The sequence below is a fragment of the Etheostoma cragini genome, chromosome 18, assembly GCF_013103735.1.
Source record: "Etheostoma cragini isolate CJK2018 chromosome 18, CSU_Ecrag_1.0, whole genome shotgun sequence".
Classification (NCBI taxonomy): Eukaryota; Metazoa; Chordata; class Actinopteri; order Perciformes; family Percidae; genus Etheostoma; species Etheostoma cragini.
The window spans coordinates 22,098,993-22,122,465 of record NC_048424.1 but is presented as its reverse complement, the minus strand read 5'-3'; the positions used below and the strand labels follow the sequence as shown (position 1 = coordinate 22,122,465).

At 41.0% G+C, this 23,473-nt stretch overlaps 2 protein-coding genes across 3 annotated transcripts in view; one reads left to right on the top strand and one right to left on the bottom strand.

The window, feature by feature from the left end:
* Positions 1 to 1,354, top strand: part of cx28.8 (connexin 28.8) — a 2,693-nt gene extending 1,339 nt beyond the window's left edge. Inside the window, exon 2 of the mRNA XM_034899950.1 lies at positions 341 to 1,354. Coding sequence (XP_034755841.1) covers positions 354 to 1,136 — 783 coding nt within the window. The 5' untranslated portion in view covers positions 341 to 353 and the 3' untranslated portion in view covers positions 1,137 to 1,354. The remainder of the gene's footprint in view (positions 1 to 340) is intronic.
* A 2,780-nt stretch (positions 1,355 to 4,134) lies between these two features.
* znf292b (zinc finger protein 292b) overlaps positions 4,135 to 23,473 on the bottom strand; it is a 20,566-nt gene continuing 1,227 nt past the window's right edge. Inside the window, exons 2-9 of one of the 2 annotated variants that reach the window (XM_034899890.1) lie at positions 18,233 to 18,387; positions 17,358 to 17,436; positions 16,892 to 17,027; positions 14,539 to 14,741; positions 13,320 to 13,456; positions 12,187 to 12,328; positions 8,224 to 11,458; positions 4,135 to 8,178 (exon numbers count right to left, since the gene is read on the bottom strand). In XM_034899890.1, coding sequence (XP_034755781.1) covers positions 4,541 to 8,178; positions 8,224 to 11,458; positions 12,187 to 12,328; positions 13,320 to 13,456; positions 14,539 to 14,741; positions 16,892 to 17,027; positions 17,358 to 17,436; positions 18,233 to 18,387 — 7,725 coding nt within the window. In that variant the 3' untranslated portion in view covers positions 4,135 to 4,540. Of the gene's footprint in view, positions 11,459 to 12,186; positions 12,329 to 13,319; positions 13,457 to 14,538; positions 14,742 to 16,891; positions 17,028 to 17,357; positions 17,437 to 18,232; positions 18,388 to 23,473 lie in introns of both variants that reach the window. The other variant, XM_034899889.1, reaches the window with a different exon arrangement.

Here is a 23,473-nt window from a genome sequence, read left to right as displayed (position 1 = left end):
TTGACCAACTGCCACTTTGTTTGCTCGAAAGCCATGATGTCTCTCTCTCATGGGGAGGCCAAATTCTCTGGGTGGGCAAAACAGAGAAAGGGGAGGTAACCTTGCCCCTTATGACCTCATGAGGGGCAAGATTCCAGATCGGCCCATCTGGGCTTTAAACAATTGGAACATACATTGGGAATCAATGAGGGGGAGTCTATCTCAAAGGGCAGTGGGGGTACCTCAGAGTTAAGAGGGTTGGTAACCACTTGTTCAACGTTTGTAATCTGTGTTAGATTCTCCCAAATATTCCAAAGCCTGCTGTGCAATACTCAGCTCCAACTGTTTTATTCCTTGACAGGAGACTCAGAAAGATGAACTGGGGCTTTTTGGAGAACCTTCTGAGCGGGGTGAACAAGTACTCTACAGTGATCGGGCGCATCTGGCTTTCCGTGGTCTTTCTCTTCAGGATCTTGGTGTACGTGGCAGCGGCCGAGCAGGTGTGGAAGGATGAGCAGAAGGATTTCGTGTGCAACACCCGGCAGCCCGGCTGTGAAAATGCTTGTTTCGACCACTTCTTCCCCATCTCGCAGGTGCGCCTCTGGGCCCTGCAGCTCATCATGGTGTCCACCCCATCACTGCTGGTGGCCCTGCACGTGGCCTACAGGGAGCACCGGGAGGCCAAACACAAGCGCAAACTGTACAAGGACAAAGGGAGTATTGATGGAGGTCTGTTCTGCACCTACATCATCAGCCTGGTTTTCAAGATATCCTTCGAGGTAGGCTCCCTGCTTGCTTTCTACTTCCTGTACAATGGCTTTGAGGTGCCCATGCTGCTCCGCTGTAGCCAGAGTCCCTGTCCCAACACGGAGGACTGTTACGTTGCTAGAGCCACAGAGAAGAAGATCTTCCTCTACATCATGGCCTGCACATCCATACTGTGTATCACTCTGAATTTTGTAGAGCTCATGTACATTGTATGGAAGCACTTGTGGAAGTGTTTCACCAGGCGGTACATCCCTATAGAGGAGAAGACTGCCAGGCACCGCCAGTCCCATGTTTCCATCGTCAGCAAGAGTGTCTCCGCTGAGCCCACAGTAAACACAGAGGACAGCATCACACAGCCTACACCCACTGCTGAAAACCAGCCAGTCTAGTCCGTGAGGGCTGGGACGGGGCTCATGTTACCACCTCAAAGCGAAACCACAGTGAAAATCTTGTTTGCCTGACAAACTAATATGGATTCTGCTCACAAGTGAGCAAAATAGCGAAGAGATATATAAATAAACAGTAAAGAATGCAAATAAAAGATGTATCATTAAACTTGGTCTAACTCCAGACTGGATGAAATCGCCAGTCCCATGGCATGAAAAGTTCCCTTCATGTTTTTTGTTAACATTAATATGCGTTGCCCCCGTCTGCCTATAGCCCCCCAGTGGCTAGAAATGGTGATAGGTGTAAACCGAGCCCTGAGTAACCTGCTCTGCTTTTGAGAAAATGAAAGCTCAGATGGGCCGATCTGAAATCTTGCCCTTTATGGGGTCACAAGGGGCAAGTTGTTGGAGATATCTATTGGGTCACTAGTTTTTCAGTAATTCTGCTAAAAACAACTGCAAACAAAACACATCTCTGCACAAGGTTTTTCCGCAGAAGTATAAATTAAGCACATGTAAAGATGGACGACACATTTCTATTTCCATTGCACAAAACTGAAGCCAAAATACCCTGGATACGGGCACTGCCAGCGTGTGCTGCTGACGTCATCTAGAGCCAGACTCGGCGCCGTAGTAATCAGGGGGTGGAGCTGTGGGATTCAGGTCCCGCCCATACACCCATCCAACTCAAGCGCATGAGCTGTCAATCTGACGTCACAAACCCTTTTTAAAGCAAAAAAGTCAAGGGAAGTTGTCATGTCAGTATGTCCTTAAAGATCAGTTATCTTCATATTAACGATGGAAACTGGCCCATCGATATTATCTAACACAAGCACAGACTGTGTGTAAGCAAAAATTTTATTTATACACCAAAAATAAAAGGAACCAAGACCAGAGTCAGTCAGAGCTGAAGATGTTTTATAGTTCCAGACAGGTTTTTCCAAAACTTGGTAACATGTATTGGTTTCCTTGAGAGGATGGACTTATTTTGTATAAAGCAATATTTAACAATAATCTGTATGTGTGTTTGATGCATGTGAATAATTCCTTCATTTAAATGAGAAGCATTAAAACTAAGATTAGCCTTTGGGGTGCCTGGTTAGCTCACGTGGTTGAGCATGCGCCTCATGCACAGATGCTCAGTCCTTATAAACACGTCCTATAAACAAAGGCAATAAAAGCCACAAGAAACGTATTCTTTGATTAGTTAGCACTTTAGGTAATCTTTGTATAGACTTTGTGGCCTATGTGTAGTTTCTCTTCAGAGTTGTGATTAACCATTACATACAATTCAGATGCTACACTTGTATTGCTTGTAAACATATTAAAAGATGGTTTTTCTTAGATTTCAACTTGGACTCTATTTTGCGATGCATTTGTCTAAGTAACTAATCCAGAGACTTTTCGTCCAGTATGGGGCGAGAATGCTGTAGCTATCAGCCACAAACCGGGCCGTAATGTGACCCCAAAGGACACACGTCATGCTCGACCAATCAGAGGGCTTGTTTTTGCCTCCGACAAGCGTCAGCCAACATTATGGCAAAGATGGCAAAGTCTCATTCTGAAATCTTGCGTGGCAACTTTGCAGAAGACAGCCGTGTGGAACCATGGACGTGGAGAGGAGTTTCAAAAAGTTTTTGGAATGCAGAAAAGCAAAGCTTTATAATAATTTAAATAATTAATTACATTTAGATATACACTTTATCATAGACTTTGGGTTATCTTCAAGACTTTCAACTGTGCATTTCCAAAAAGTGGGCAGCAAAATGTGAAGCTACAATTTGAACAGCATTAACAGCGAACTAGGCAGTATTTTTTAACCCTCCTGTTCACCTCGGGTCAAATTTGACCCACTTTCTAGAAGTTTCTATCAGAGATATGGGTTTCTTTTAACCAAATTGTCAACAAAAAAAACGCAACGCTCTCCACAAGTGTTCAGTTCACACTTACATTTCATTTGGTTTAATTCAATTTTATGGCATTGGGGGAAAAAAATGATAAAAGAATGTTAAAGTAAAAAAAAATGTCTGGCAAAGGTTCCAAACCGCGGGGAACCACCTACACACCTACGTTATGTGTGTGTGTGTGTGTGTGTCGCGTTAGGTCACGGCCATCATGACGACCAGCCACGCTCGCCTCACGTGTGACGCGGTACTAACCTGCAGTGGAAAAAGGACGAGGCGCCGCAGCTGAGTCGAGGCCATTAACATAAACACCATAAAACTGTTAGTTAAAGTTACTGTTGACCTAGCATCGTTAAGTTCCACACAAAGCGCTGCGAGATAATGGCAACTTCTTCGTATTTCAATAATGTAGTTAGACAATTAATAACCATCTGCCCTGGCAGTGGCAAAAACAGCCCTCTACACAGCGTTCGGCCTACAGGGGAACACTGCAGCCTGGCTTAGGGTGGAAGTGAGATCGCAACCAGCTTTTCACCCCGCCAGCTCTCTAGTACAACAAACGTGTAATCTAAGATTGAGCCAAAATTGTGGAGATTTCACAGCAAGCAAGATATTTGCTGCTCTCGCAAAACCTCAGAGGGATATTTACATGAGACGACACTAAAAACATCTAACTGGAGAGATGCCTATATCATTGCTTATGATCAGATTAGAAATGGCTGTGTGACAGTCCTGTCTGCTGCATGCTGTACCCAGTGCCCCCCCCTAAACCAAAGTATTTCATCTGACAGACAATCCCCTTTTGTGTGCAAATAGTTTCATATGGGGGGGAAGAAAGAAATTAGCATTTAACATTCACAATTACTTTTAAAATACTTTTGAGTATTTAATACAAAGAATCCCCTTTTTCCAAAAATCATTTAAACTTCAGCATAGAGCCCATTTGTTTTTAATAATTCAAGAACTTCCACAAAATCATTTTCCATTTAGTGTGCATGCAGCAGCTCCAAAGTTGACACCATAAAAGGAATTCCTAAACTGCAGGGTATCTAATAAAACGGCAAGTGATAAAAAACAAAAGTTAAACTGGATGTAAAAAAACAAACAGCTGATTTAATAGTAAGACTGCTGGTGGCAGTGGGTCATTTCAGACTACATAATCAATGCACAATAATCAACATCGGAACACAAACTACACACGATACACACACACAATCCTTTTGAAGTCCATATGTCTGCAAGTCCCACAGGGATAATTAAGACACCAAGACCGTCATCTTTGAATGTTCAGGTACATTTGACTTATCAGTCTATACATAAAAACATGCTATATACTTTTCCATAAAAAAGAATAATTGTACAGATATTACAGTATGAATCAAAACAACCATAATTTAATACCTGGATGTGTAAAAAATATTCCTACGTAGGGCACCAGTCTGCAGATTTTTACTCATTCTAGTCCTGAGATTCTGCTTTACAAAAAAAAGAAGAAAAGTTGTGTTACAATACTACTGTGGGCCGCATGTCCTGCAGCTGTTTTAACATGAGGTCAGTGACACTTGAAAAGGCCCGGTCTATAATTAATTTAACTTTACTAAGTGATTTTAAATTCTGGGGGTTGCTGAACCTGACAAAGGTGTCCTTTGTGTTCAGATTGGATGTTTTTCTCCATGTCTCTGGCACATCAACAATCCTCGTCAACGGATGGTCACATTTATTTGACTGTTCCAGGAATTTTAAGAAAGACATTTCAAATCCCATTGGTTTAAAAGAGGCCAGTGGAGCATTCTGCTCCGTCATGTCCTGGATTACTGCAGGGCAAGAGGAATCCGATTCATCGTCCTTGCTGTAAACAACGTCAACCTTGGTCGTACGTGGAATTTTCCTGCGTTTCACTACTTTTCCGATCAGTTTTCGCGGACGTCCACGTTTGCGCTTGAGTACCACGGAGCCATCAGAGCTTTCATCATTTGATAATTTGCTGTCGAACAATGTAGCAGGAGACCCTGCGGCGGTTCTTTTGCGTAGGGCCGGCTTTGAAAATCCATATTCCCCTCCTTCCAGGCCAGCGTCTGCTGTCAACTCGTTGTCTGACAGGTCGGAGGTGTTGTCCGATTTGGAGTCGTCACTCCTGATGGAACGATACTTCTGCCTGGGGAACTTTTTACAGAATATAAAGTGACTCCTTTGCTGTTCCAGGTACTTTTCTGACAGTCCGTGTCCCACGTAATGTTTCAATATGCTCCGTTCCGACTTCATGACTGACTCACAACCTTTAATCATACAGGGGTATTGTAGAGGAAATTTCTTAGTGCACATTGAAGAGGCCTCCACTTTAGATTTCAAGGAGGGTTTGCCATATTTAGTCCAGTGATTTTTTTTTGCATTGTTGTTTACTCTTTTGGCCTCATTTCGTCTCTGTAGGATCTTTTTATTGCTCTCAATGTTTTCCTTCCCATTACTTGTCTTGGTAATTTGGTAATGCAAAGTCTGTGAGTTTGGTTTCATCCGATCTTTTATCGGTTGATTCTTAAGTTTAGGTTGGTACAGGTCCTGATGCTTTTTCATGACATGTCTGAGCATGTTTGACTTTGTGGCATACGAACGGTCACAGCCTTCAATTTCACACTTAAAAGAGCCAATTAACTGTTCAGGTTTGGCCAACTTAATATCTTTATGCTGTTCTTTGACATGTGCTATATACTTCCAGAAAGCAGTGAAGGACGCTGTGCATCCCTGGTGGCTACAAGCAAACTTGCCGAGCTTGATGCTCGACAAGAGATTGCCGACCTTCTCAAGACTGAATTCATGCAGCTGAAGATAATGCTGCAAAAGGTTGGGAACTTCTTGGAAAACTCGGGAGCAGTCTTTGACTTGGCATCTGAATTCAGAAATTTGGGCGATATCTGCCGCTGGCTCCTCCTCATCATGGTCCATTATTTCCTCCAGTCCCTCACTCTGGTCCTGCTCTTTGTTTACTTCCAATGCTGACAGAGCAGACTGGTGGACAGCCCTGTAGTGGAGGATGAGATTGTGTTGGATGGTGAAGGCTGCCACACAGCCCTGGTGAACGCAGCGATATGGTCTGTACGGACTCTTGGCATCACCAGAGTTAGGCTTCTTCTCTTTTGTCTTCTTGGTTATGTCAAGGCTTGCCTTAACTATTGCCGGCCGGTTGATTGTTGGTTGATTGTGTTCATCAAGCGATGGAGGCCCATTTGCTTTAGGTGTAGCAGACAGAGCCTGGGAGAGAAGAGCTGAAACTTGGGGGAAATGGGCTCCACCTGTGTGTTGAGTGGGCATCTTGGGCAAGTTTCTTTGCAGTCCATGTGACCACTGCTGTGCCACCATCCCTGCTTGTGCTGACTGAAACGTTGATGTGGAGGTATGGGCCTGTACTGGTGGAGTCATACTGGCTTGGTTTTGTATGGGAGCTAATTGCAAGGGGTGAATAACTGAGGAGCGATTGTCAATTTGAATTTTCTGATTAGTTATGTCCATATTAGGAAGTGATACAAATGCCTGTGATGGGTAATCATGTTTGACTGCATCTTTGAGTGAACACCGAGGGGGTTCCTTCTCGACTGATGAATTGGTGCCCATTGTGGTTTGAGCTGCTGGAGAGAGACCGCTTCTAATAGCAGCAGATGCAGCAGCATTGGCCTCTCTGCGCTTCGTATCTAGCGCTGTGATTTCTTCAGCTGACAGTTTGTGAATTGACTGGTAGTGAGCGCGAAGGTTGGAGTTCCGAGTGAATCTTTTACTACATTTTTGACACTTGAAAGGAGCATATTGGCCATACCTTTTTTTAACCACATTCACCATCTCAATAGTGTAGCAGTGAGTTTTGGAGAGGTGTTTCCAAAGTGCTTCACCTGACATGGAACTAAATGTGCAGTTCTCATTCTCACAAGCAAACGGCTTGATAAAGTCCTTTGTGGATTTTTTCTGGCTGTTCATACCATGCTGTTCATTGCTTTTTTGTTCCACGGTATTCTTTTTTTGTTCCAAGAAAGCTGACGTCTGATCAGATATTTGTCTGACTAAGTCCAGCCGTTCAAATGCACTTTGAATTTCTGTCATCCACTGTTGCTGGCAGGCAGATAACTGAGTGGGCTCAAGATCTGCATCGTTGCCCAGGACGGCTGTGGGGCTCCGTCCGTCCTGCTGCAAGGTGGAGGACTCTCTGAAACAAGTAAAGCTCTGTGTGTTCAGTAGTTGTTCCATTTCGCCAGAGGTTTCTGCGATGATTGTCGAGTTTTCTTCTTGAATGACTTGACTAGCAGAGTCGCTCTTTGCATCACAAGACATTTGATGAAGTCCATAATTATTGGAAGGACTGCACATTGGGCCAAAAGACATGGGACTTGTTGAATTAGCGTTAGAATCAGTGTTGCTTAAATGGCATAAGCTGTTTTTTCGTTGAAAGTCGCCAGCCAAAATCTGCTCCCGCAGTCTCTTTTTAATTTCTTGCTCAGTTGTCTTCCTTTGCGTCTCAGCCGGATTGCCACTTGTTGCTGGACTTAGCTGGATATCAGGCAACAGCGTTTGAGTCACAGGATTTGAATCTGGTGTCTGAATGGTTGCTTCAGAGGGATACCCCTTACTGTGGTTTGTGGGAAAACTTCCAGGAACACAAGAGGAAGGGGTTTCCTTGAGAATTTGAGAAAGAAGTGGGTCAGGGAATTCACTTCTAGCAAATATTTCAAGGCTAGGCTGAGGATAATGGGCTGTATTATACGAGATGTCCTCTCGCTTCAGCTGGACATTCTCTGTATGCTGTATGACTGAGCTCCCCGGCAGGCGTTCACCAGCTAAATAGGGAACACAATGGTTTCGGAACAATGACTGGTGTGCAGGTGTGTTCACAAAAAGATCAGACAAGTTGGATTCAGTCATGATTTGTTTAAGAATGTCATCATTTGACTCACCATTCCCATATACTGGCATATTATCTTGTGAATAATTAGGGGTAGGGTAATCTTTTGTGGCTTTTGACCCATTTGTTACTGACTGATGAGGCTTCTCCTGATAAACAGCTGAAGCATTTGTTACTGACTGATGAGGCTTCTCCTGATAAACAGCTGAAGCATTTGTTATTGACTGATGAGGCTTCTCCTGATAAACAGCTGAAGCATTTGTTATTGACTGATGAGGCTTCTCCTGATAAACAGCTGAAGTATTATAAGACAACTGTGGCTGAGCAGCGCCAACCGTTTGCTCGGAATTGAGAAGGTCAAGAAAGGATGTTGGCAGGTCTGTGTTCAGTTCCGACTCTTCATATGGTTTGCAGTTTACACGCTTGGACAAATGGCCTCCGAGGGACTTGGGACTGTGAAATTCTCTAAAACACCTGCAACAAACAAATTTGCCATCCCTAAGAATAGCTGGCCATTTGGTCCTTTTGCTTTTTGTGGCTCGCTTTTGATTTTCAGGATGGTTTTCAGAGACGATGGGGCCATTTTGAGGTTGGTTTATACTGTGTTTTTGGCTGGCACTGTCTGAAGAGGAAAAGATAGACTGCATGTGCTTATGCATTGGTTTAGGTTTCTTTGGTGCCCTGGAACCAGAAACTAAACTGCTGGGTATTGGTGAGGTGTATGGGGGTATAAGTTCTTTTGCTTGATGAGACACTTTCTTAGCACCCTCCATGTACAAGGGCAGAACTGGGCGAGATCCACTTTCCTTAAGTGGTGACTGCAGGCACTCTGCTGGTTGGTTCATTGTTGAGCCAATCATTGAGCAAGATGGGACACTAAGAGGCAGAGGAGCACTAGTAGAATCCACTTCTGGAATCACTTGCATGGTAGATGGAAAGACTTGGGAAGAACCACAGTTTTGAAGTTGTTCACTTCCAGGGGCTAAGTTCCAATTTTGACTACCTGAAACCTGGGACTGTGATGCTATTGGCTTTGTACCACTTTCTAGCTGAGAGAGAACAATGGGATTTAAAACCCTTTCCATCATAAGTGAAGCATTCTGGTTGTGGCCAGATGAGGAATGGGAATGTAGATTAGTACAGTTTGAGCTAGTACCCATATTACTATAAGGAGGTGATTGGATAATGTTCTGCCTCTGAACGCCACAAACTGGTACTCTGTCGCCCTGCTGGTTCTGAACTGAGGCGAGTGAACTAAGATGTCCAACAGATGGTGTGCTGGATGCTGGAGCATATGTTATCTTGATTTTTGTTCGAGCAACTTTCCATTTCTCATAAAAATCTGGGTGAACAGTTTTCATGTGCTTGGTAACACTTCGGTAGGAGCAGTAGTGCCTTGTGCATGTTTCAAATGCACAGTGAAATCGCTCTCGCTGTCCCGGAGGGGGACCTGTGCTAGTTGCAGATGTCTCTGGTCTTTTCCCAGGAAGTGGCAGAGGGGTTCCTGTTGGAGGAAGTGGTTGTGACATTGCTGGCTCTATGGAGTTCTGGGGCGGTGCTGATGTTAACAGTTTGCTACTACCCATTGGCCCTTGTCGCCCTAACAATGGTAAGTGGCAGTCAGAGTTGTTATTCTTTGATCCTGTATTTAAATTACCGGGAAACAATTGCGACTGGCCTTGCAAGACATCTGTATTACAGCTATGTGACACGCTACCCAAATTAGGTTCAAATGGAGGTACTGGTTGATCCTGTTGGGGTGGTATCATGTTATCAAAAGAATGACCACCTACACCATGTCTGTGTCTATTTGGATCAGACAAGTGAGAATTCACAGGCCGGATGACAGAATTAATCAAATTCTGTGACTGGCTGGTGGATGAGAAAGGGGAATTTTGTGGTTCATGTTTGACTCTGTGTTGTCCTTCCACAGGTGAAGATTTCAGCAAACTCTCAATGGACACTGGCGGCCTTTCATTTTTTAAATTAACAGCAGTCTCATTGCTCCAGTTTTCTTGGGGATCCTCTTTTTTAATTGAAGTGTGATTTGAAAGCATTTGTTCAATGAGTGAAGGGCCAGGCTGCATATTTTGTGAGATCTGTTCAGAAGTTGGGATTTTCTCATCTTGAGTAGCATGCCCGCCCTGGTGCAAATCCAGCTGGTGTTGTGAATGGAAAACCTTTCCACAGTCCACAGCTTTACAAGTGAAAGTTTTATAATGATGTGCCTCATGGTCATAGAGTTTGAAGGCCTCATTGAAAATCTTTCCACAATTTGGAAACATGCATCTAGCCTTAAAAAGAGAATGAGTTTTCCTGTGTAAAAGGAGTTCGGTGTTAGAGAGAAAACTTGCCTTACAGTTCAACTGTATACAGATGTAAGGCTTCACACCACAGTGGACCTGTAGATGATCATTAAGATGGGTGACATTAACAAAGTGACGGCGGCAGTACTGGCAAACAACCTTTTTGCTCTGCATTTCAAGGAAAGTCTTAGCTTCCTCATTGTCCCCATGAGCTTTAACATGTGCAATGAGATTTTTGAAAAATTTGAAGCTTCTTCTGCATTTTCCAATAGGGCATACATTGTCCTCACTACTCTCTGTGTTACACCTAGTCCCTTCGGCCTGAACATTCTGAGTCAATGCCACATTTTGGCCAAAGGAATCACCATTTTCCTGAACTTTGTTTTCTGTCTTAGCCTTTAATGCTACAGTAACAGGGGCAGCCATTTTAGGATTAATTAATTTCTTGTTTGTTTTCATGGCAGTAAGCCTTTCCTTGCATGATTGTTTAACATGTGATGTTACATGGGGAATCAATGTGTCTTTCGAAGTAAAGGTTTGAGCACATATCGGGCAGCTATAAACTCCACCGCTCAGATGAGTGTGTGCATGGCGTACAATCCTGTGGCCGAGAAACTCTTTGTCACACAGCACGCAGTACTGCATGTATGCCTGCCAGTTTCTGAACCTGGCAGATATAAAACCCTTTTCTCTCAATTTTTTCATCTCTCTGTTTTTCTGTTTCCTGTCTGTAACATCGTTCAGTTCATAGGTGCCGCTAACTATGTGCTCTGGGATATTCATAAATCCCTCCTGACTGAGGAAGTCTTCCTCCTCTTCAGGGTCCTCATTATCATTCAGCAAGTCAATGGATGACACTATTGAAGCTTCCTCACCCATTAGTGCTAGACAGTGACGCTTGAGTGTTTTCCAGTCCCAGAACTCTGGATCAAAAGGCCACTGGGTTTTAAAAACTAGCAGGAGCTCGCAGCGTAGAGAGTTAGGAACAGGCATATTCTCCTCCTCGACTTTTTGATCTGGTTCATTGTAAAGAGTCTCCACGGCATAGTATGAATCTACGGTGGGCTCCATGAGGAACTCTGTCAACTGACAGGCTCGCTTGACTTCTAGGTCGGTTGGAAGCAAGCAGGAAATAGTTTTACACACAGTGGCCTTTGTGTTTCCATCATTTGATTCCATTTGCAGAGCCCTTATGCACATTTCGATGCACACTGGAAGTCCAACGGCGTCAATCTATGAAAAAGAAGACGAGTAATTTAAAGCTGTCAAACACGGAGCACCTGGTTCTTCCACAATTAATGAAGCAGAAGATCAATTTATTTTAATAGAGTCAATAAGCTGTTTAGCAAAGTTATCAGCAACAACACAGAATTACTGACATATAGCTACTGGTAGATGATCATTTCTAACATCAATAAAATGAATCATTGTATCAACGTTTTTTGCATTGTACACATCTTACTTTTGAGTACATTTATATATAAAAAAAAAAAAAGAAAAAAAAAAGTACTCCACCCATAATCTCTTTAGTTTTAAAAAGCTCACTCTGTGTAGACCTGAAAGGTGGTTTTGAAAAATGCGTAGTCTTGTTTTTTTTTTTTATGTCGAGGTATGTTGTTGAGCGTGTTGGTATTTTAGAATATTAGGCCAATGTGTAATGGTGTAAAGAAATAATTTGCTTTGGTCACAAAAGAAAAAGAAAAATCGCTTATTTTGAAAATTGTGATCTCAAATTACAAAAGTCTTTTCTGTTTTAAAGAATTGTGCCTTATTGTCTATACACACAGAACCACTTTTCAAGCTTACATGCAGTGAGTATTTCGATAATGATGTAAAGTCAACACAGGGTAAAATAAATGTAAATTTTTTGATAATATAAACACTTAAGAGATACAGTGTTACTGTGTCTAGTGTAACAGATAACACTTTGATAATACCACAAGAGCTGAGTGTTTGCTGACCTCTGATTGGATGACCTTGATGAGGAAGAGGACGTGGTACACCGTTTTGGACAGTAAGGACATCTGGCGACATCTGTCGAGGAAGTCCTGCTCTGATGGCTCCAATCGCTTCAACAGCTTGCTCCAAAACAGAGTGAGCTCCCTGTTTTAAAGAAAGAAATTCATTGCCCATGTATCATCATAATATCCAGTGAGTCCACGGGACCCACGGGTGGTCATTAGAGTGGGTCCCAGGGAAATTGAGAAGGGTCCCCAATAAATTTTTATTTGGACAATATGTTGTGTTTGATGTTAAATGGTTAATAGTTATATTCCAGCAGTGGCCATGTTAGTTAATGTACCTTTACCAAGTTTGGTAGTTTCTCTATAAATACCTTTTACCAGTTCTTTTCATTAATGAAGTTTAGTTAGTAAAGTAAGATAAAAATTATCATTTAAAAATCAGAACAGGACCAATCTATCTACTGAATTTGACAAAAAATGTTTTAACATAATTCACTATACCTTTAAAAAGACTGCAGTAAATACAGTATTTATTTATTATATACTGTACATATCACCTCAGCAGCAGTGGGAGGTTGAGGAGGACACCTCAGACATTCTCCCTCTGCTGCTCTGGTGATTTACTGCCTGCATCCCTTCTATCCGCTCTGTGTGTGTGTGTGTGTGTGTGTGTGTGTGTGTGAGAATGAGCTGAGCCCCACCCTTGCGTCAAACACGCAGACAATCTAGTGTGACTATAAATGATAGCAAAACGTGGTAGACAACTCCTTACCATTATTTTTGGGGCATTTATGCCTTAACTAGACAGGATGACCAAACACAGGAAAGGGGCGAGAGACGGGGAACGACATGCAGCAAGATCCGAGCCTCTGCCCACTATTATTTTAACCACAGGTATGTCCTCTGGACAAGACAGAGTTTAAAGCTTTGTTTCAAATTGTAATGGGTCATACTTAGCAACATCACTGAATATTGATTCATTTATTCAGGATCATACGGACCATCTAAGCTAGCCCATTTTTCAACAAAACACATAATAGACGAGCTGCAAATGACACAGTGTGGGGTCAAGAACACAACACACTGATTATGTGCAAGAGATTCAAATGAGGGGGCTTGTGTTTTCTTACCAAGCACAGTATGTATCCCCTTGGATAAGCTGCCGGGTCAGAAAAGCCGAGCATAAGCTGAAAGCTGCCCTCTCGTCTCCGTCTGACTCCAGGTTGCAGATCATCTCTAATGCATCGCGGCAATCCTCCTTTGAAAGCTGTACAGATAGATGCCATGTTTACAGTCATTAGGTATCAATGGAAAATATATTCACGGGCCACTTTAATTGGTTCACCTGCCCAACTGCTTGTTAATGTAAAAATCTAATCAGTCAACTCACATGGCAGCAACTCAATTCATTTAGCCATGTAGTGCTTTAAATGCATTGATGGCAAAATGTCAAAGATAGAAATTTGTCAAGATACTTAGATTTAACTTACAAAACCATTTTGCTCATCTCTAAGCTTACTGGGTTTTAGTATTTGTTGGCAGAATGGTCAGTTTGTGTTTCAGAAGTGCCATTTCTTTTCCCATATAGTCTTGTGTTCATTAGCATGTTTGCAGCAGATCTTTTCACTGTGCTTTACGCTGGGTTTTCAAGAGCATTGTCACCAACAGAAGTGGATAAGTTTAATTCATTCCCAATAAGAAGAGCCGTGTGAGCTAAGTCCACTGACAGTGGCAAAAGTGCCCAGATCTTCCCCGCTCAGCCAGTTCTCCAAAATTGACTCTGAGGTGGCACCTTGTATGGCAGCCTCGGCCACCAGGGTATGAATGTGTGTGTGTAACTGGTGCCTGTTCTATGTAAAAGTTGTTTGAGTAGTAAAGCCTAGAAAAACCTATATAATATATTTATGCATTGCTCCGGGATCGAGACCCAGGTCGTATCTGCCTTTTTGTGGCTAGGGATCAACCTGTGTAGTAGTTCTCCTGGGTAAGATTTGTATGCACTTCTATTAGCGGAGAATATCTCAAATGCTAGAGACTACGAGAACACACGCATAAGCACAATTACACACCTTTGTTTTTGAACGTACCCGTGAATGACCGAATCATGAATGAATCGTAAAGCTAGTACAATTGACAATATCCATGACGTATTCCTCTTATTGCTAATAGAAGAAAAAAAACATGCCGGCTGCAAGGTTTCATTTTTGGGGCTTAATTCACTTTATAATGAGAAGCTCTACTAAGTGTTTTACATCCTTTATTAGACTTTGCCAAGCTCTTTCAGGTGCTTTTTTTTATAAATCATATACATATGAAAGTCTGTAAACTCAACTGTCCAGCTACACTTACCTCGTCCATCAGCTGGTCCTGTTCTGAGGTAGCACAGAGGCAGACAAGGTACATCTGCTTGAAAGGTCCCTTCCCCTGGAAGGCAGGGCAGTCAGAGCATGCTTTTGCCAACAGTGCAGCCTTGCCCAGCTGATTCTCCTTCATCAGCTGCTTCACTCTCATCTCCAACAGCACCAGCCCCTCCTGCACCAGGAACTCTTCAACTGAAAATCAGTGGCAATTATGTGAGACATTTTGGTCAGAGTTTATTAATTTCATTTTTAATTTATTTACATGTGCAAAAAAATAAAAAAAATAAAAAGAGTACACCCATCCCTTTAAATGAATGCTAAAAATGCTTGTCACAGTCATATTGTCTTCTACACATCCAACCCAGTGCATCATCTGATCCTGCACGCTGGATAAAATGAGATTTCACAAAAATCTGAAAATCTAAAACTGGATCACGTCTCTGATCACCACCATCCTAGACTCTAGCAGGCATTGTATTATGTAGTTATATGTATTATATAGTTATAGGGGCACAAAATGCAGCAAAATCTGCCAGTTTTCACCTGTAGTTGAAACGTTATGGTTATTCTCTATATTACTATTCATTATTATCCTACTGTTCACAGCAGTGTGCAACAGACCAGGTAGAACTACAGCCCTTACCCTAGTCTGGGATCATTTTAGCAGAGCGCGGTAATCTTTATAGATTTTCCATGTTTATAGGAGTCTTCACAACAAGACATAAAATGAATAGCATTAATTTAGTAGGAAGAGAAAATGTCAAACAAGGGTAGGCTTATTAGGTATAAATACTAGAGGTGACACCAAATAGTTAATCTATGCTTTGATTGTAAGAGCCTGGTTCAACTGAGTAAAGTCCAGTTCAGACCAAAGATTGTGGAACAGACAAGTAGAAACTTGCAGCTACTTGCAATGCATCGGTCTGCAACATTCTGCCTGTTTACACCAACGCGATGAGACGGTGTATTATCTTCATAGCACAACTCTGTGAACTTCCATCCTAACGTCTGACATTTCTGTGGCTGGATATTAATTGTTGCAACTAAATATGAATGTGGATAACGTTAGTGATAGTGAGATACTTGCTACAGCTGCATTTCTAGTAATGAAGTGGCAAAATAAAAATCGTTCTATTTCTGATTCACTGCTTTGTTTTAACAACGCTCGCTTTCTTCAGTCAGTCACCCTCTAGGTCGCTGGACCATATCCTGTGCTTGTGTGATGCTCATTGAGCCTCTGGGCCGGTTCAGACCGCTGAAATATTTCAAATTGGGGTTATCACAATTCTTTTAATTAAAGACAGTGTGTAAACAAATCTAACCAACCAAGAATACAAATGTCCAAAACAGTTGGAACTACCATTAAACAGATTTTACGCTGCCAGCTCCTGGGCAGCTATTCTTAGACAAATACCTAACTGGATTCGGTCAAAGTAATGCGAAACTAAGGTGAGCCATCATGAATACTAAATAAGAATAAAGAAAATAAAAATTTCTCCATATGGTTTTTCTCAAATGAGAACAGTGAATATAATTTACAGAGCAGATATATATGCTGTAGCAGACAAATGAAATCCTGTTTAAATTTGAGTTAAGGCAAACTTTAGTCCAAATGTTGATTTATGAAAATTACACAATGTCCCAATTCTTAAAAGGAGACCCATTATATGGCATTTTTGTGTTTCTACTAGAACATGTTCAAAAATACACTTTATATTTTTCATACTGCCCATGGCTGCTGCACCTGTCCTCCCCCTCTGTTTAGAACGCTCGGTTTGAGTGTCTGTCTCTTTAAGCTACTGTCCCGAAAAAGGCCCAGTCTGCTCTGATTAGGTTCATTATCTGTGCTCCTCTGGTGCTTTCTCTGTACAGTCCGGTGTCTGGCTACAACGGAGTATATAACAGGACTTTGTACAGATAGAAGGCTTTTAAACCAAATACTACACAACTGGACATGTTTCAGTAGCAACGTGACTGAAAAATTAGGGAGACATTAACAACATTGGCCAGGATTATAGCTTTCCCTGACTTAGCATGGAGCTACATGTGACAATGTAAACAATGAGGCAGCTATACAGTAGTCTGCATGGAGCAAACGAGCAATCATAGAGCTGGCTCTGTGTAACAGGATGCAAAGCAATGTGTAATGATGTAAATGTTGATTTTGCAACATTATGGATATGACAGAATATACAGAAAAGCACCTTTAACAACAAGACAGTTTATACTGCTATCCCACTCCACAAAAACACACACTCCCTTATTTTAGTAATCATTTTTGAATCTAAAAAGTAGTTGCCCAAACCTGTGTAAGAACGCGAAACACGATTGCAGACGCTCACCTTGTTCAGTCTGTAGGTTTTTGTTGGACAGAAGGCCTTGAAGGACTCTGTCTGTCCAAACACCATCATACTGGCCCAAAGCAGAGAGCAGGGACAGCTGAGTGATTCCATTCTCCTGCATCTTGCTGTTAGAAAACTATACATAACAGCAAAGATTAATGACTTAAGGACAAAATGCAGAAGGCAAGTTAAGTGACTAAAGTTTATGTCTATGAGTCAATGTTTTGGTGGATGAATTAGTTAAACTAAAATCCATGGACCCTGCATTTGATGGGTATATCTAGTTTGAAGCACTGACAGGATTCGGAAGACCTAGCAAAAACAGCTTGTGGACATTTCAAAAACAGATATTTTAACGCAAAATATTTGAAAGAAAGGAGCAGCCTTTATATAGCGCCATTCCCTGTGTCAATTTGATAAAATATATCCTCATTTAATTTTTTTAATTTAGAATCCTTAGCTTTACCTGCACAGATGACTTGAATTCCCTCCATAAGCCATTTGGAAGGTCAATCTTCAGAGAGAGCAACAGCTCTACAAAACTCCTGCAAAACAAACACGCAATCAAGAAAAACATGTTGAACTCGGTATATACCAAATCTCCCTAAAAAAGAAAGAAAAATCAATCAGAGAGCTGCAGCTGATTCAGAACTTTGCTGCTCGAGTCCTCACTAAGACCAAGAGACTGGATCACATCACTCCAGTTCTGAAGTCTTTTACTGACTTCCTGTGCCTCAAAGAATTGATTTCACAGTACTTTTGCTAGTTTATAAATCACTCAATGGTTTAGGACCAAAATACCTTTCTGATCTGCTGCTACACTGTGACCCCCCAAGACCTATCAGGTGGTCTGGGACAGGTCTTCTCTCTGTCCCCGGAGTCAGAACTAAAAAGGGGGAAGCAGCGTTCAGTTTCTATGCTCCACATATCTGGAACAAACTCCCAGAAACCTGCAGATCTGCTGCTACTCTCAGTTCTTTTAAATCAAGGCTGAAGACCTCTCTTTTTGATGTTGCTTTTTTTTATATGACTGTTCATTTCTTTAATGTTTAATTTCTTATGCTGCACTGTAACGTTTAATGTTGTTATTTTTAACTGTTTATTGAGGTTTGTTTTTTTGTTTTTAACTGTTTAACTGATTTTGTGTAAAGCACTTTGAATCGCCCCGTTGCTGAAATGTGCACTACAAATAAAGCTGCCTTGCACAAACAAGTTTGCTGAAACTTTGATGGAATTATTGATTAATGATTTAACAGGGTTGCATTAGGTATAATAATTGTTGATTGCGGGGGTTAACCTTACATCTGATCTGCGGTTAATCACATCTTTAATAGTACTTACAGCGAGAGCCTCTCAACCACGAGAGAAACATTTTCACACTGCATTGAGAGGTATGGAAAGGCCTGGGCGTAGCTCAGCAGTGCAACTGTATACACCTCCACCAGCGCCAAAGGCTCCTCCTCTATCCTCCAACGGCCTGCATACTCCAGAAGTGTCTACAGAGAGGGAAACACAACCAGTCACTTACTAAACTATAAACAGATCTTGTTTGCACAGACATCTCCTTCCAGCAGTTTGAAAATCAAAACAGAAAGTTAGGCACAAGCTATAATACCCATTGGACTGAAAAGACAAAGAAATGAGTGCCAACTATAAAGGAGGATTTGAATGAATCGCAGAGCAGATTTCTTTTGAATTTTTTTAATTGGAGCGTTGCCTTACCTCCTCCTCTACCCAGCAGGAACGTGCAGAGACATTTTCAGTGAAAGGCGCTCAAGGAAAAAAAGGCCTAATAGTTAATATATTTAATGTTATGTTTGAATTTAAACTAAATAATTAACAACTCTGACTTTACTAACTGATTTTATTCCCCTTGCACAACCGCTGTAGATTTAATAAATACTTCAAATATCAGATCACCCAGAGATAGGGGCAGATCTACAGGGGGGAAGCTGACCCTCCCCACTTTAGAGTGTAAATTACGTCAGCAAAAAGTCAAATTGCTCCCTTGGGATTTGTAAAAGCATTCTGCCCTTTGATTAGTTTTGATTTTAGTAAAGACAAGAACAGCATAATACAAAATATTACAAACTGGCATGTTTGAATTCATAATATTAAGAGGGTTGGCCTTACAGACTACTACACAGTGATGGCTGAGACTGATCATTTATATGTGATTAGTTAAGGAGTACTATAAAATCCACTTTCTCTCACATAGCACGGCAATAAGGCTGCACAATTGTAACCAGGTGACAACCTATCAAACTGGGAAAACAATACAAGGAGATTAAGAAGGCTAGTCTAAACATAACTCTAGTGTGCATGTAATGAATCCCTTCTGAGTTTGTTTTTTAGGCTACAGGGCCCTACAGTGTAATGTAGTACAAGAACGACCAGAGCTTTTCCCATCTTGCCAGAGTAGCTGGAGATATTAGCTGAAGCCTACAAGTGGGGGCACCGCCAGCCAAGAAAATTCTGAGTAGTACACAGGGGGAGTGATATTCGATCTGCTCTGTCTGTTCAGTCCACCGTGCTGTTTTACGCAAACACAGCTCTCCTATGCAAATAGCAAATTTTTACAAACCAAATAAAACAAAAGCTGTCGCTTTGTAGTCTAAAAATGTATCTTAGTTTGCTGGGAATCTTGAAATTTGGACAGATTCTTAAACTTAACTGCTGGCTAAACAAATCTCTCTTTATCTCTGGATGCATTACAAGACCAAAACAGATGCATGTGGCTACCCTAATACGCACGCAAACGACACATTATGTTCGCTTTCTTCATTCTTGATGATGATGCTGGTTGTATTATTTTGCAACCGCATTGTTTCATTGCAAATGAGGCATACATAACGAATGCATAGCCTGCTGATCAGTCCACTCATCACTGAAGCTGCAACTTTTTGCTTCAGCCTCTGACAGTTTTACCTGAGAACAGGCCTTTCTTTCTGCCAGCTTTTTCCATCAATCAGGACACTGCATACTACAACCATGTTTCATTTATTGTCTTTAACAACCCAACAGGCTCTACTGTGGCATCCAGACCTGTGTGTGTCTTCCAGGGTGGACAGGGGAAGTCCACTGACTTTTGGTGCTGCACAAGACGAGTAAAAACTATTTTTAAAGAAAACTTTAATATTGAAATATGACTGGAAAAATCTCTCATTAGAAAGTCAAAAAATGCTAAAAATATAGCCTTCTGAAAGATTTTGCCCGAAACTCAGACGGCTTCTCTCCTGTACTGCTAACCACTTCAGACCTAAATATTGTGGCGTCCCACTCCTCTCCCAAACCTGTACACACAACCCTTTACAAAATAAATATACATTCGTTACACTTCCACTTTTGTTCTATTATTCTTTTTTAGCCTGTTTTATTTTAATGGCTCTTTAAATGCTAGATGCCCTTCCACACATGTGTTGGGTCCCTTGAGTTTAAGTGTCCCTCAATCCACTCCTTATATGCTGCCTTTGCTGTTTTAAATGTTAAAATAAAAACAGTCCAGTGTGTTCTTCCCTCTGGTTGAACATCTTCTCAACCCAGAGATGTTCAAATCTCTGGCACATATTACCGGATTGGTTCGACTAACTTGTATGCATGTATTGCTTGCAAAATACATACATAAAATATGATCAGTCACATTCGGCTTAAGTACAAAAAAAAGGGGGGGGGGATATGGAATATGTTTTTTCTTCACAAAATTGAGGCATGTTTAGATATGCATTCCTTCATCAGGATTTATTCTGATGACAGAACAAAAAGAACAACAGCCATTACATTTTCCTTCTTGAAGCATCCAAGTCATTATGAACATTCATGCTGACCTTGGGTCAGATAAGCAAATGCAGTCTTTCCAAGCTGGATATCTGGAGGAGGAAGCAGTCTGCAGGGAAAGGAACCATGCCAAGAGCAGACAGCTCCGTTTACACAGCCTTAACTTAAGCCTACACACTCATGGTCTTCCACCCACAGCCTCTCCCTCAAGGCTCTATACTGTTTAACACTTGTAAACAGTCAAGAAAAAATACAGCGCAAACATAGAATCAGAACAAACTCCAATTACTAGGGTTGACCCAGAATAGTCAATTATTCGATTTATGGACACCCGATTTGACTGTCAGTCTCACAGTCAAATAGCCTGAACGGCAAAAACTTTGGTTCAATCCGGCTATATGGGGGTGCTAAATGAAGTAATTGCTTAGTGTCAAAAACGTTTTTTTATATAGAAACATTAAAAGGGAGGATTGGTAAAAAAGATAAAAATAAATATGTAATACATACATTTTTAAATAGTCTTTACACCCCCTTGTAAGCCACAGTAGCCAACATATGTTTACATATTCCTATCACACAAAACACTCATTTGTGTAGTGTTATTTGCAATGCAATGTCATTATGGCTTTTCACAAATGTGCTCATGCATTGTGTTTGTTATTATTTTGTAGGATAACAGGGATAATTACATGTCAACACTGAGGAAACACGAATCGATGAGACCACCTCCCCATAGTGATCCTAATGTTTCACAGACTCTCTCCGGAAAAATCATTTTGAACTAGAGTATGTGCGTACTTCCATTAGGCTCAAAGAAACGCAGTGGGCCTGCAACGAAAACTTGAGACCGACTCAACTTTTGGAGAAAACCCCACGTCACTCTGCAGTGGCCAATGATCTAACAGCTGATAAGACTTTTGTGTGTTTTGAGGCAGTGCGAGAGCTGCGTACAGTGACCTGGAGACACAAGAACGTTTTAAAACATCACAAGGGTCAAACAAAAACCAGCACCGAACTGCCCACGGGTTTGTCTAATAGTTGAAGGTTCCCAGCAACATTTGCAGCACTTGCTATGTCTCGCTCCTCTTTCCGCTTTCTCTCTCTCTACCTGTGAAATAATAATAAGCTGCCTTCAAGTACGGTCGGAAACGTTGAAATCTATGTACAATATGACTTAAAACAGTAATTGTGAAATATGAAGTCTACTTGGGCTTTGTTGGGCAGTTTAAGAAGACAACAGTACACCACACAAAGACCCTCCCCTCCATTTTGTGATAAAGAAAATATTGATTATAGGGAAAATAATTGTTTTTAAAAAATGTCAAGAAAAACCTCCAACTACATATGATTTTCTTCTCCTCGACTCTAGTAAGCCCCAAACCCCCAACTGCTCGGTGCACCCATCCAGGGGCAGCCCCAGCCCCTTCAATCTGATCTCTCTCTACTTGTGCAGGTATGCTGTGCATTTGTGTATCTCAGGTCTGTGTGTACTGTAACAGATTGAACAACGTTTCCTTTGCTGGATTATTAAAGAATGTCGTTTTGTTTTTTTTCTTTTTTAAACACACACAAACACACCAGAGTGTTGTACAATTGGGCTGTTGGAACAAAATCCGAAAATCGGATATAATTCGAATAGGGAAAAAAAACAAAACAGAGACGACATGTACAGGAGGACCTAAATTAAAGGACAGCTACGCTCATTATTGTATTTGCAATAATAAGTTAAAGTCCAATGAGTCCTTTATCAAAGCGTATGAATGTGTCCCAGGTAAGTATAGGAAATTAACTCACAATGTGTAAAGATCAACAAGCCACTGACAGACATGTTCAAATTTGATTCATTCATTAAAAAAAAAGTCATCATAACTCCACCAGCCATTTTTATATTACACCAACATTTGCAGCATCCTGAGCCTTTTTGGTAAGGTTACTAGGAAAACAGTGTAAAGTAATTTTATTCTCCCAAAACAAGTTTCCGTTTTATTTTTAAAGAACTATACAAAACAATTACAATTCCATATTTTTGTTTTGACACTATAAAGGGGTTGTTTAAATCTCATTGCATAGGTACTGCAGTTGTGTATAATGACAATAAAGGCTTTTTATTCTATAACTTATGTTTAACGTATTCTGACTTATTCAAATGATGGCGCTTTAAGAGTTCCTCTCTTTTCTATTAAATTATAACATTTTATAATAGCTACACTGAAGTTGGCAGTTTGCTAAATGCAAGTTATTTAAATTCATATTTTGTAATAATTCAATCTTTGTGTGCTAAAGAGGCACATAAGTTCCTGTAGATGGCAATCCATATTCTCTTTATTTTGGCCAAATAAATGAAAAGCTTGCTGAAAATCATAAATTTTCAAAATCTAAAATTTCCTTAGGGATGAATAAAGTATCTACATATTTATCTATGTCTTTCCTCTTGCCCCACGACATGTCCCAATTATGTGCTTAATGTCAAGTCAAACTCAGTTTGTGCATGATTACATGATATTACTATTTTTGTTAACACTATTCTACATTGTGGATAATTAAGCTATTTATCATATCCTGAAACTGCTACCCTAAAACCTTGATAAAAACAAACCATGGGATTTGTTAACCATGCACCCCGTAGTTACTACTTAACATAACTTTCTATTTTCCTTCCCACATAATGCATTATGTAAAGCACTTTGAATTGATTTATGTCTGAATGGTGCAATATCATTAAAATTGCCTTGCCTCCATAAGACCCTGCTTATTACAATACAAATTACTTTTTTGCGCCTGTGTTTTCTTTATTAGAGCATATATATA